The sequence below is a fragment of the Haemorhous mexicanus genome, chromosome 5 (assembly GCF_027477595.1).
Source record: "Haemorhous mexicanus isolate bHaeMex1 chromosome 5, bHaeMex1.pri, whole genome shotgun sequence".
Lineage (NCBI taxonomy): Eukaryota > Metazoa > Chordata > Aves > Passeriformes > Fringillidae > Haemorhous > Haemorhous mexicanus.
Genome location: NC_082345.1, coordinates 12,143,721 through 12,157,906, shown reverse-complemented (window position 1 = coordinate 12,157,906; position 14,186 = coordinate 12,143,721). Strand labels below are relative to the sequence as shown.

At 37.7% G+C, this 14,186-nt stretch overlaps 1 protein-coding gene across 4 annotated transcripts in view; it reads right to left on the bottom strand.

Moving 5' to 3' along the window:
- Nucleotides 1-479: 479 nt before the first annotated feature.
- The window catches only part of DNM1L (dynamin 1 like), a 34,811-nt gene continuing 21,104 nt past the window's right edge, over nt 480-14,186 (bottom strand). For 2 of the 4 annotated variants that reach the window (XM_059845916.1, XM_059845917.1), the window contains 13 exons: nt 13,579-13,699; nt 12,834-12,965; nt 12,360-12,566; nt 12,042-12,162; nt 11,013-11,168; nt 10,807-10,896; nt 9,969-10,061; nt 8,148-8,204; nt 6,854-6,931; nt 4,508-4,675; nt 3,759-3,868; nt 2,455-2,614; nt 480-1,373 (listed from right to left, as the gene is read on the bottom strand). In XM_059845916.1, coding sequence (XP_059701899.1) covers nt 1,317-1,373; nt 2,455-2,614; nt 3,759-3,868; nt 4,508-4,675; nt 6,854-6,931; nt 8,148-8,204; nt 9,969-10,061; nt 10,807-10,896; nt 11,013-11,168; nt 12,042-12,162; nt 12,360-12,566; nt 12,834-12,965; nt 13,579-13,699 — 1,550 coding nt within the window. In that variant the 3' untranslated portion in view covers nt 480-1,316. The remainder of the gene's footprint in view (nt 1,374-2,454; nt 2,615-3,758; nt 3,869-4,507; nt 4,676-6,853; nt 6,932-8,147; nt 8,205-9,968; nt 10,062-10,806; nt 10,897-11,012; nt 11,169-12,041; nt 12,163-12,359; nt 12,567-12,833; nt 12,966-13,578; nt 13,700-14,186) is intronic. The other 2 variants (XM_059845918.1, XM_059845919.1) reach the window with 1 other exon arrangement.

Genomic DNA, 14,186 nt, shown 5'->3' with positions numbered 1-14,186 from the left:
TGGAGGTTAACAGCAGTGTCCTATTTTTCATGCAAGTTGTGTTAAAGAAAAAGTATCAGCAACACTATAGTAAACATTTTCACTTTATACAAAAGAGTGAATCTGCTTGAAAAGTACATGCAAGTATGCTGGCTGAAGTTTAAATAAATTTTTATTCATAAAAATTAAAATGTTTACTTTTTCAAGGCTAGTGTGATCAATAGTCATCTGTATGAATTATATTCAAAAGAAAAAAAGAAACCTCATCAACTTAATTTCCAACCTAAAAATTTCATAATTTTACGATTGTCCTCAAAAAAAAAAGCTACTTACAGCACAATAAAATTTCCTCAAAAGCAACTGTAATCTCTGATATAAATATTCCAATTCCACAGACTTTCTTTCATACTGTCATACATTCCAAAATTTGCAGAATTTGTGGGCATCCCCTTCTCCCTGGCCAACTTCATCTGTTTTTAAAAGAAACGCTTACTATCCCATGACAGTTTTGAAATCCAGTTTTATTTTCAGTTCTGCCAGAGCAAATTTACTATCAGATAGTCCAGGGGCTTGGTCCCAGGGGGGAGGAAGGGGAAGGTATCCTTGTGCCTGATTTTAAACTCCAACATTCATACACAAGCTCCAGTGCACATTAATAACTCTGCAGCCACTTTTTAGTAGGCTGTTCTTGTTCACAAGCTCCAGGCTAATTCTTCCTACATGATACTCCATGAAATCAAATCTGAAGTTTTGTCTGCCATTGAAACATTTGGGGACAAAGGAAAAAAAAAGGGAACACACATACATAGTAATACGCTCAACATCTCTACTGTGCTATAAAATGGAGACCTCCATCTGTCACAGTGCATGCAATATATTCATGAAAGAAAATACTCGGTGCTCTCTTTTCTTCACAGTATTGAAACTTCTACTGGAAAAGCAGCTTAAAACTATGCCACAAGACTACACTGGCTGTCTTAACCACAGGCAACCTGTTCAGCAAGTCAGGCACTGGAACTTGAATGTTTTTCCCCAAGTTCAAATGAGACTGTCACTGAGACAGAAGACTTGGTCTGCTTTAATTTGCACCAGAAACCTGGTAAGGAAACATTTAGAGCCATTTATTATATGGATTAAATACGACTTCTTTTGCAAAATACAGCATGTTTTTCTGTTTGCAAATCAAACCAACTGTCTTTACATGAGCAGATTTACACAGTTGCAGTACACAGATAAGAAGAGTTCATAAATAAAAATTCTACTCCGTATACCATGCCTAGCAATTGTCAAGCCAATGTAACCTCCAATGCATATAAATAGTGTGGCTGATACAGTCTTCACCAAAGATGTGTCTCTCGGATCTCTGCAATGATCTGGCTGGCTCGCTGCAGGGCCTGCACACAGGAACACACAAAAGTCAGAGTTAGTTATGCTGGAGAGATTTCCCAGGGACAAAACAGCAGCAGTCTGGGAAATGCAAAGCTAAAAATCAAACCAAAGCTAATCAGTGTCATTACAAAATGTCCTGGATTGTCAAGAAAATTGTATTCTATTTGCCATCTGTATGGCAATTATCTTCTGTTAAGTGGGCAGTTTTCCTTATCTCTTCCACAACCCCTCCTCCCTCCAGAGAGACACCTGCTGATAACAGGCCATTGAATGTCACTGCATGACCGATAAGAACTATGGCATCCCATTGGGAGATGCTCCGCCTAGAGGGAAGAGCCAAGCATTCCTAACTGGATATAATCTGGAGATTCTGGAACACCAGCACAGCTTCTCCACTGGATTTTCCAGAGGAACATCTGCCTCTTCCACTGGATCTTCAGAGGAAGACTCCACCCTTCTACAGGATTCCTGCTCCAGCAGAACCACACCTGACACTCCAGGAGGACTGCAGCCACAATTCCAATTGGACTGCTACCAGCACCCTGACCCACAGGGCGTCAGGTTATGTTCTGATTCTGTCAGTGTTGTTTTAGTTTACTGCATTGTTTATTTTATCCTTTTATTTTCTTCCCTAATAAAGAACCGTTATACCTGATCCCATATTTTTTGCTGGAGAGCCCCTAAATTTAAAGTTTATAGCAATTCAGAGGGAGGGGGTTTACATTCTCCATTTCAGGGGAGGCTCCTGCCTTCCTTAGCAGGCACCTGTCTTTCCAAACCAAGACATAAAACAAGTGGCAATCCATTAAATTCTCAAAAAGGGCAGACTTCTTCACCATACACAGTTTTAAAAGTCTGTCATAAAAGAGAAACTGCACCTACTTTCTATTTAGCCTGCTAACTGCAGATTTAAAAGCTCTTATGTAATCCTTTCTGGTCATGTATTGGTTTTAATTCCTCTAGCAGAGAAAAGCAATACACTGGCATAGTCTTAAAAAGCAGTAAAGAAAAAAGGAAAACAAGTCTTCAAAAAGCCTCCCATTGATATGGTGAACTGCTCCCAGGAGCTCCTGATCTCCTCATTACCTTTAGCATGTCAGCTGCCTCTTTCCTGCGCTGTGCCATGTCCTCAGACTCTGTGAGAAGGTCATCCAACAACAGGGATTTGTACAGCTGGCCCACCAGCTCACTCTGGAGAGTGTCCTTCACGTGGTTCACCAGAAAATGCATCACTGCCTTTGGCACACTGCAAGCACATCAAGATTGTTTCTTTAAAATAATTGTTCAAAACCAGGTCTGTTCCAGATGAAGAATGCACAATGAGGGCAAGCAGCTACACAGAGCATTGGCTCAAACTATCAGGAATCTATCACTACCATAAATACCAAATAAAAACTCTCTCAAGTAAAAGCAGCATCATGTACAATATTAGAGTAGAATTAATTCATATTAAACTTAATTTGTTCCAAATAGAAAAGCTGCATTGTAAAAAACATGAACAGTGTAAAACACAAAATAAGAATAAATAACTTTGCTCATTAGAAGCCAACCTCTCTCTACTGTGCATGGGATGACAGACATTTAAGTATGTCAGCCCTAAAACCAAATTTTATGTGTAAATGGGAAAAGAAAGAGGCAAAGAAATAATTCACATCTCTGATATTACAAACAGTGCAGTAAAGTTAAGGTAAACAAAGCACTCCTCTGCCATGAAATACTAAAAATTATATTGAAGGTAATAGTTTACTGGATAGACTAAAACACCTATGAGCCTCACTAACCTGCTCTAAAATCTGGTTTCCAGATTCCTGAATTCCCCTCAGACTTCCCATATACACAAAAAATATATATGAAGCTAGACCTTTTCATAAACACATAAGCAAAAAAAGTTTTATAGAATTCCTCATTAAAGAAAAAGTATGATTTTTCCACAGCAGAAAGAACTTTTTCATGCCATTTCCATCCTTATAGCTAAGTGCTAGAAAACTGAGCCACACACACTAGCTCCTATTTGACCTTCCCATTTGAAATAACAGTATGGCAAAGCTAATTCTGTCGGGGTACACAGCATCTAGAGATTATTCCAGTTATTTGCTGCAAATCTTCCATCTGAATTGAAGCATCCTCCAGAGAAAGGCACTTCCTAAATAATTAAACCTTTTACTTAATATACAGAACCTGAAACCATTAGAGGAAAAAAGTGCTTCTTCAAACTGCTTCATTCTGTGAAGTGTCAAATTTTACTGCTGCTGTCCCTTCTAAAAAATTCATTAATTTTCTCTCTTCTTACAAACATAAGAACATGATAAAAATAACATGATCATATATATGATTCTTGAAATATCACAATATTTTCATGGCTTAAATATTTCAAGGAAGTTTGAGTTTACCTGTCCTGAATGTTCTTCCTGACAATAAGGAAGTAAGATTTAATAAGTCGTTCAATCACTTCACAATCTCGCTGCTCACGGGCAGAAAGTTTGCGTGCAACAGGTACAGGCTGTGTGGAAAAAAAAAAAACCCTCAGCTAACCAATTCTGCTCATTTGCATTTGTAAATAAAACTCAAAACTCTAACTACTGCTCTTTTAGCCTGAGTTTGATAGATGTAATCTGTCTTGCAACAAACCTATAATTCCTCAGAAATAAAATTAGAAACATATCAAAATCCATATATGCGAAACAAAGGTCAGAGGTCACCACTACATTTTTTTCTAAACATCTCCAAATACTTCAAATATCTCCATCTGTTTTTAACTTAAGTGGGTTTTGTCTTTAATGGTTCTCCTCTAATATAAACATTAAATTCAGCACAAGAAGAGCAGGCATTTGAGTTGAGCTAAGATTTGTTTCTGTACCAACAGCTATCTAGACAAGGAGTTCACTTGCACAGGAATTTGTGAAAGGAAGCCAGTTATCCCAATCATAGCCCTGAAACTGCAGCAGGCAGGGAGGTTGCAGGGAGATTGGGATAAAGCAAGGAGCAAAGCAGAAGAGACTGGGTGGAGCTCCTTGTTGCAATAGTGAATTATTTACAAAGAGACCACATATTAGCAGCAAAGTTACAAGATCTGGAATTGAGATGCTTTCTTTCCTGAGACTGAACTACCAAGAAAAGCAATTTGTCTTCCAAGACTCACCACATCTAATAGGTTTACAGCATGTCCTTTTTGAGGACTAGCAGGTAGGGCTGCAGCTGGCTTGGATTTTTCCTCTGCTGATACCTCTTCTGGTTTGGAGGGTTTCAGCATTCCTCTCCAGTTGCCTGTTCCAGACTCCTGAGGTGCATCTGCTCCTACAGAAGGATTCTGCACAAACAGCACATTGAAAAAACATGGCAGAATTAGAACTTGGCCACTATAGAGAAGCATCTGATCAAATCACTACAGGTAAAACTCACTAAAAATAAGAATTTCATAGGTATATTCCTTCATTCTGTTCTTCCCAAATTTCGTAAATTTATTCTCCCTTCGCTGGTTCCAGCTCACCAAAGGTACCAGTAAAATGAAAGCTTTTAAAACTCATACTGTCCCTAATAAAGGGTATGAAAATGTCTCACCTGGAGAAGTTCCATAGCATTTTAAGAGTCTACAAATCACTTCTGAAATATGGGGTGGTCTTTCTAAGTCATTTGACCTTGACCACACATCCTAGACTATCAGGATCATTCTGAAAATTTATTTTGAAGATCACCACAGCTCTTGCAATACTTGAATTTAAATACTTCAGGTTTTATTTAAATACAAACTTCAGTTTCTTACAGTAACAGCTAAAAAATATGAACATTTCTGTTTTGAGGTAGCACAGCTATGATCATATTTGTGCTGTCAGAATTAACGGAAGGGCTTTTTTTATAACAAATCAAAACAAAAATCTTCATCCTCTCAAAGTGAAGATCAGAGATTCTGGGGAGTTCCAGACAAAGAATGACTCATGAATCTTCTGAGAAAAAGATGTAACACTCAACTCTCAAACATTAGGAATCACTGAACAAAATAAATATTAGTGGACAGTATCCACCATATGCTAATTAGTATTAAAAAACCTAAAGTTGATTTTGATGTAGAATAGGGGCGATTTTTATTTTGTACCTTTCCACAAGCCTAATATCTCTTCTATTTGCTCTGTGCTTTAAAATAAAGTCCTGTTTGAAAAAGGTCATTCAAGGCTTTGTACTTGTCTTGCTTCAGGTATGGGAGGAAAAAAGCTAAATTTATCTATTGTGTTTACAATGAAACACCTCAGGCTGATCTTAAATCTAAAAAAAAGTGAGAAACAAAGCATAGCAAGTAGAATACCAGCAGCAGCAAACAGAAGGAAACTCAGCTAAGCTGTGCACATCAAAAATTTTATTTAAATTGCACAACTGCTCAGAGTTGTACAACACACTAGGAATTCAAATCAAACTCTGCTAATAAGAGAAAATTATTGTTAAGGAAAGCTCCACTGCATGATTTCTGATTGCAAGACAGCTGTTCAAAATGACAAAAATGTCACTCTCATTCTGTGTTACTGTGGAGCCTGCTCTACCTCCAAAGCAGTTTCAGAAACAAAGCCACACAAGAGAGTGTGAAATGTACCACCCCACAGGGGACAGGGTTTATGGGAAATGCAAACCAAATCTGGCAGCTTCCTAAGTCACAACACTATCTTCACAATGGCTCTTGGGTTGTTTTTACGTTTTGCAGCATATCAAAACCTCTAAAACACTGATGGAAATAATAGTTACAATTCTACTATTTACTAGATTTGACTTTAACCACTTTGCTCAGGACAGAAATGGAAGCTTTGCATTAAGATCTGAACAGGCAATAAAGCAGAAAGCCTGAGTCCCCTTGGTACTTCTAATAGACAAACTTGTGACTGCCCATTTTATTTTACTCCTAGCAAGAGCAATTAGCAGAAAAGCCTTCAGAGGAATAACAAGCTGTTATTTTAACACATCAGACAGCACACCTAACATGTAAAAAACACTGCAGAACACATTTCACAAATATAAGTAAACCAGAGATTCAACAATTATGTGAAACAACACAAAGGAGGTTCAGTTTGAACAAAGCCTGTAAAGATTCCCTGCAGGAAGCAGGAAACTCACATTTTAGCTTATCTTCTGTCCTCCTTCTTTAACTGTCAACACATTAAAAACATGCAGTTTAACAGCCATGCTGAAGACTTTTGATTACAGTACTGTTGCACCCAACAATCTACGGACAGTTTGAGGAAAATTAGGTGCATATTTGCACCACAATATATTGCAAACAAGAGTTCAAAGAGAAAGCAGTGACTTGGCCACCTCATGGCATGTCTTGACATGCCACTGCACATAAAACCAGTAGTGCCAAGTAATCCACACTGGGGAGGACATCCAGACTGGGTAGGACACACTGCTGGTGACAGAACACTAGGGACAAACTGCTTTCCTTACACCTGGGGTGCACCACAACAGAAACGTGCATGCAGTGCTTAGAGGAAAAATCAAGACAGACCTTGCCATCAGCCTCAGCAGAAGCAGCAGTAACAGTCTCCTGGGAAGCAGGTGCCAATGCACCTGGAGCTTTAGTAGACTAAGGAAGGTAAAAAATGCAGGGAGGGGAAAAAAAAATTCAACTGAAGACCACCAAATTTACCTAGCAAATTGCATACACTTTTACCTACTAGCATCTTTCAAAATCCAGAAAAGAAATATTTTGAATTTGCAAGAAAAACAGTAATAGAAGCAGAAAAAAAAAAAAAAGAAAGAAAAGAGAAGGAAAAAAAAAACCAGAAAAAGCATCTCCAAGACAGTTATTTTGGATTATCTGACCTTCAATTTTATTTCAGCTCCTACACTGATGATTTAACTATGAAATCAATAAAATGAAGGATCAAAGAGCACTGAAAGCAATCTCTAGATCGCTACCTTACATTTCCAGTTCATCCATCAGTTCTCTTACACTGATTAAAGGCAACAGTATTAGATCTACTCTAGGACTTTGTCTCACTTTTTAAGGTAATGAACTTAGTGAACAGATTTCTATCAGCTGTAGAAACTCCTATTTCAACCTCATAAGGATCCTAAACTATGGTCGCTATCTTTGAATTCTTAATAATTCACATAGTATTAAATAACTCTAAAATTCCAGCTTGTTGTCAGACTGTACAGCCAGACAGTGTTTTCCATGACATTTGGTTGGTTCTTCCACTCCTGTCATTGCACTAATCCCACAACCTGATTACATTAAGCAAACTCCAGAGACAGAATACATGACTGGATTATGACGAACAACTGAAAATGTCACCTCCAACATCTGCTGCCAAAGAAAGTAAGACTGCAATAAACTGCACTTTTAAGAGTGACTTAACAAACATCAACCACAAGTCACTATGTTGGAACTGGATACTTTAAATCACTTGTTTATCTTTTGAAATCAGTGTGTCTCAGCTACAAATTTAAGCATGAAACTTCTGAGTCCATCTTTAACATCTGCAGGCATTTTACACCTCACCTGAGGTGACAAAAATCAAGTAATAAGCATATTACTACATTTATAGACAAGTCTTCTGAAATACCAGATTTAAAACATCCCAAAAATTGCATCCTTGAAAGAAAATTATAGAAGAAAAAAAAGAAAAGAAAATGATATTCCACTTCTGTCTTATGAAACTGAAAAGAAAAAACTCAATACTTGTAAGCTCCCAAGACTGTTACTAGAGCAGCATACGAAAATTTCCAATACTTAGACTGGATCTAGGAGAATGCATTCAGCTTTAGGTAAAAAATAAAATCAAACATTTACTTACCTTGTCTCGTGGCACAGCAGAAGGCAATTCCCGGGTTAACCTGTTCCGCCTTTGCTCCTTTAAAAACAATCCAGCAAGACCTCAATTATGTATTACTCTGTATCAACACACAGGCAAGATCCACATTTTACAGATGACTTCCATTTTAGACACAAACACGAGTAATTTCATCTCATCCAGTGCTATGCTAATACTGTGGTCTATGAAACTCTTGATTATTTGGATAAATTCTCAATATAAGAAGTTTTGCAAAGTTTTTTTGCACCACACTCCCTAATCAAAGCCTGAGCCTTTAAAAAACAATATCAAAACTCCACAATTCGGTTCACCACAGATACCCTACAGCCCTCATTAAGCTGTAAATCCTCCAAGTAGTCTAAAGGATTTGATTCTGTGGCCAACACATGATTAGCCCAAAATGAAGGAGGCGGCAGAATCTGCTTCATAGCAAAACAGAATTTGAAGCAATTAGGACAAAGAAATGTCTGATTTTGCTGGAAATTAACAACTGATTGTCCACCAAATAAGGCTTGGGTTTACATGGTTTGGTTCTTCAAAAATGTCAATGTCCTCTTTAGGAAAACATTAGGAAAAAAACTACTTTAAGTAACACGAGATGATACAATTTTTTATGTCCAGCTTCACAAAGTCTTAATTTCTGTACTCACAGCAGTTTCCAAATACATTTTTTTTGAACTAGATTAAAGAGTAGTCTACCAAGTCAAATTCTAATGCATACCTAGTCAGTACAGAATATATGTATAGAAGGAAGAAATTTTACAGATTATAGAAGAAATTGTATAGAGTAGAAATTTTAATGTAAGCCTTTAAAAAAGAAACCCTATAAGAGTATGCAGTGAAGGACAAGGGGGAATGGCTTCAAACTGAGAGTAGGTTTAAATTACGTATTCCATAGGAAGAAATTCTTTACTGTGAGGGTGGTGAGGCACTGGAACAGGTTGCCCAGAGAAGCTGTAGATATCCCATCCCTGGAAGTGTCCAAGGCCAGGTTGGATGGGGCTCTGAGCAACCTGGTCTAGAGAAATGTGTCCCTGCATATGGCAGGGGGGTTGAAAAGAGATGACCTTCCAAGCCAAGCCATTCTATGATTCTGTGATGAATTAAAATGTGTTGGATAAACACAAGGGCATTAATGAGCTCTTATTAATGAGATTGCAAAAACACCAGATTGGTTCTTCCAATCTAACAGAGCAGATTGGTTGTTGAACTGCTTCCACAGGATGATGGCAGCAATAAGTATTATCAGATTTGGACTTGAAAAACACAAGATTACTGACGGGAGACTGAGGGAGAAAATGTCTCAGGGAGACTGAAGTGTGGTAACACAGAGATTCAAGAACAAAACCAAAAGCAAGCAGAAATTAGAACCAGAACAGAAGAAACAATACTTGTATTATCCTTTCATGAATGAGAGGAACATTATTGATACATTGTGTCAAAGACAAAATGCAGTTACTTCAACATGAATGCCATTTCACAACTACATATTTCAATTCCGCCTTAAAAAAATTCATTTCATAGGCAATACTCAATTAGATGCCCATCTTATTTTCCAGACTGAAAAACAGACAGAATCCTTTCAGTGAAGTATCAACCAGTGATCCTAAAAGTAATATGCAATAGAAATTAACAAATCCACAGATCACTAGAGTATACACGATATTCATAATTCATCACATTTCTCATGCCTCAAAATGTAGAAATATGCTTCAAGGAAAGAAGCTGAAGCATTTGTTAGTTTATGAATTTCACCCTCACTTAAAGAGGCAAGAAACTTTTTAAGAGAACATACTTTCTTACCTCTATGTTGTTATTCATTAACCCACAGGCATCAGCAAAGTCTGGATGTTTGGTATTAATATAAGCTAACTCAATGGCCACCAGATTATGAACCTGCAATGCAAGATATTCCCAGATCAAAAATGCAGGGAGTAAACCTAATGCCAGTGCAGAGCAATGACCTACAATGCTGGCAAGCACAGCCTAACTGCCTATAGCAAAAGACACTCAGCCACAAACCACCCACAGTATGTGAACCAGGGAGAGATGGTTCACTGTGAGGGACAGTGAGTATGCCAAACAATTTTCGCTTTTCACATCAAATGCAGAGTCAAATACCGAAACACTCTTTACTGCCCAACAGGCAGTCCAAATCAGATTTTAATATTAAAACATATTTATTTAAAGGTACAAGCTGAACTTTTAGTTTTCACTAGGTAAAGGGCATTACAAGCCTCTGAAACACACAGAATAAGGATTACAATTTCATTTTCATCACTGCATCCCAAACCCTACAGTAAACACACAGCTTCTGTTACAAGGGAGGGAAATAACCTATATGAGGAAGACTAGAAGATGTTAAATCGAAATTTTGTAGAATTGTTCTTGGGAAATTGAAACATAGGGGACAACCTGCTTAACCCTAACACCACCCCTTTGTTTTATATGTATCTATAATATAGAAGAGTGTGTACATATTAAATGTGTACACATCAAAACATGAATATATAAAATAACTACCAATTTAACAAATAAGTTAAGATTCCTTTAATAACTTGGGTTCCTGTGCAAACAGAAACATCAAGACTCCAGAAAACATGGACTTTTACCAGCAAAATTACAGTAGATGGAAACTTACCATTTCATTTGTGACAGGAAGTCTCCTACGCAAAAGACAGGTTACTACTTCAACTATGGCATCGTGCAATTTAGGAAACCTCAGTAATTCCTAAAAACAAACCCGAATTTTACTGGTGAGACTTCCAGAAGTTTTTAAGCAAGTAATCACACACCCACACACACATGCCATGATTACAATCCCAATTATAGAGCATGCATGTTTACCTGTGTACTGTAATTACTACAATGCTGGATAATCCTCTGCATTTCCTCATGAACCAGCTCCACACAGCGCAAGCTTGGTTCTTCCAAACGTTTGATTTGCCTTTTTACCAGCAACTCAAAGGAAACCTCAGGAACAAACAAGGCAGGACGAGGACCCTGGTTCAAAAGGAGGGAGAAAGCTGCTAAATTGTATATAAAATAGGATGCTTTTCTATGAAGTAGTATTTAATGAGGCCCAGAATAAATCAGGTCACAGTGACACTCAGAACAGGTCTCAAGAATATGTAAAAATAAAAGCTGTAAGTTCCTATCTTTAAGACAAAATGTATTAAACAACAATTAACTAGCATCCTTACAGAATCTTGGGATATTTCTACCTACTCATGTCCCTTTTAGGCTTTCAAATCTGAACAATGCTTTTTGAGGATCCACATTTTGATGAAATCTATTATAAAGGCAAAGACATTTTCTTTCTAATTTCAGAGAGAGGCACTGCCATTATTTTTCGGACAGTCTTGGGCATCTAATGCCACATCAACAAGATAGGTGGATTTCAGTGTTTAGAGTAATTTCATTTATGACCATACAGACCAATGCTTAGCTACACATATAACATTTTTTACCTGAAATATGACATCTTTCCTGTTACTAAATCCTGTTTTTACATTTTACATTTACAGGAGGATAGGAACATACACACAGATCATTGCTATGGAGTACCTCATGCTCCAAGACCATGCAGAACCTGCCTGTCTGTCCACACACAACAGACACAGTACAAAAGCAGACTGACAGGTGTGACATCCAAAGTCAAGCCTGAAGGAGTGAACATCATATTATATACTGCAAAATTTAAAAGTGGCCTTACTCTGTTAATTCTTAGCAACACCAATTCCTGTATTAGCAAGAAACCAAATCTGTCAGGAACACACTGAACCATCTCAAAGTTGTGCCTCTTATATAGAATTAAACCTTAGCTTCCTATCTAACATACAGCCACAACACTCAAAAGTACAGAAGAACACTCACAGTGGCATTTCTAATGGCAGTCAGAATGTCAATTGTGTTAAGGCCACCCAGAGGGTCAACAGATTCTAAAGTTCTTCCAAAAGTCTCATGAAAAATATAACAGATTCTGGCTCCACCACATCTGAAAGAAGAAAATAGTAACTGAAGTAGCAAATAAGAAGAAAGCTCTCATTTAAAACCTTTCATACAGTTGCTTGGATTCAAACTTTTTTGAATATGTTACGGTCCAGTGTAGTAATATTGCCAGTGAGAGCCAGTAAGAGCCACTGGATCAACCAAACCACTCAGTCAATATTCCAGGAAAACACTTGCACTTACAGCTCTGAAGTCTCTATGTATTTTGCTGTTCCTTCAATAGTATTACAATATTCTGTGGCAAATTTGGTGATCAGCTGCAATAAAGTAGCACTTTTGTCTTCAACAGGTTCCCCATAGCTGTTCAGTAGAGACTGGTACTGGGCAGCTAAAACATTAATTCTTGTTTTCAGTTCTGGCAAGCAATCCCTGATATGATGCATCAGCAATCTAAAAATAGAAAACAGTCCCTCATTAGAAGGGAGGAAAAGTTTCAGCTTTATCATCTCCATCAAAACAGAGAAGAGACACAAAATAACCACCAAAGGAAAACATTTACTTGGGAAAATTACAGTAAATTCAGAAACCGAGAGAACCAGAGTTTGCAACCAGAGTTTTCTTTAATGCATTACTGTACAGCACCAAAAGAGACACTAAGGGCAAAAAGAAAAGTCTGCACATATCTCTAACCCATCAGTTTATGTCTTCAAGGAATACCTGTTCAGTGTTCTAGCAAGATACTTGGTTCCATTTCGGTTGGCAAGGGAAGGGTATTTCTTTTGGAGAAACCCATACTCATCACGAATGGAATCAGCCACACTCTTCTTATTGTTAATATCCAGCTGACTCCTGAAGGTAAAAGGCAGAGTTACACACTAGTTACTGGATGCAAAGTAAAAGTGATTTACACTTCTGCTTTTCTGGACAGAACATTTAACAACTGGGTTTTGCTTTACACACATAACTCACCTTCCTTAGAATTTAGAGGTTTTTATTTGTTTCTCCGTGCAGCACAGTCAACAAATCTGTACTGGTAGCAACTATACACAGAGTAAGCAATGCTCTTACCAAAACTACATGAGATTTGACCCAAGTAAGGTAAAAAAATACAGCAAACAGTACCACAGTCATATGCAGTTAGGACTAATATATACAGGACCTGAGCTGGATCAGAGCTATTGTGCACAGCTGACCAGAAGCACCCCTCAAGCTGAAGGACAACAGCTGAAGGGGTGACACTACAGTTCCTCTAAAGTGTCTCTACTCCTGTCTGCATTAGCAGTTGGTTGAGTGGAAGAACAAAGGCTTTGAGAAGTGAGCAACAAGCTTCTCACTTGCTTATTCAGAAGTTTATTTCAACATTGTCACCTTATTCTTAAAACTATATTCATGGCTATAAAAGCAGAAGCATTACTTCATATTAACAGAGTTTTAAAAATAGCACCAATGTGCCCACACAGACCTATTCACTACTCCAATGATGCCAAGTTTGACTGGAATCACTCTTCCCATGAGCACATCCATAGCATCAGTGCCAGCATCCATGAGATCCAGCTTTGTGATAACAGCAAGGGTTCTTCGACCTACCAAAAGGAAAACACTCACAGGGATGTTCTGATTTCACCAGAGTAACTAAAACTCATAATTCAGCAAATGGAGAATTAGTGACCTAAATTCATTAAATAGGGAAATACTGCCCATCTAAACCAGTAGGTTGACACACATAGGATTTGTCTCAATACTTCCTGAGCTCTTGGTCTGAAAAAAAATGTGCCAAGAACCTTTTCTTTAAAATGTAACACACTTTTTGAGTCTAACAAGATAAACCAGCGTCTCAGTAAAATCAGTAAGTTCTTGGGTCTTGAAACCTTCATGTGAGTGTAGCTACTTTAGTACTGTAGGTTCTCACTATATAGCACTACTCCTGCAGAACCTGCAACATGATCTGCCACTCTAGACCTTTTAAGTTTCAGAATTTTGGGAAGTGATCCAAAAGACACTGTCAATCACTTTTACAGGAGTAAAATAAAAGGGATATTTTGAACCAGGATGGTTTAACTGCGCAGACTG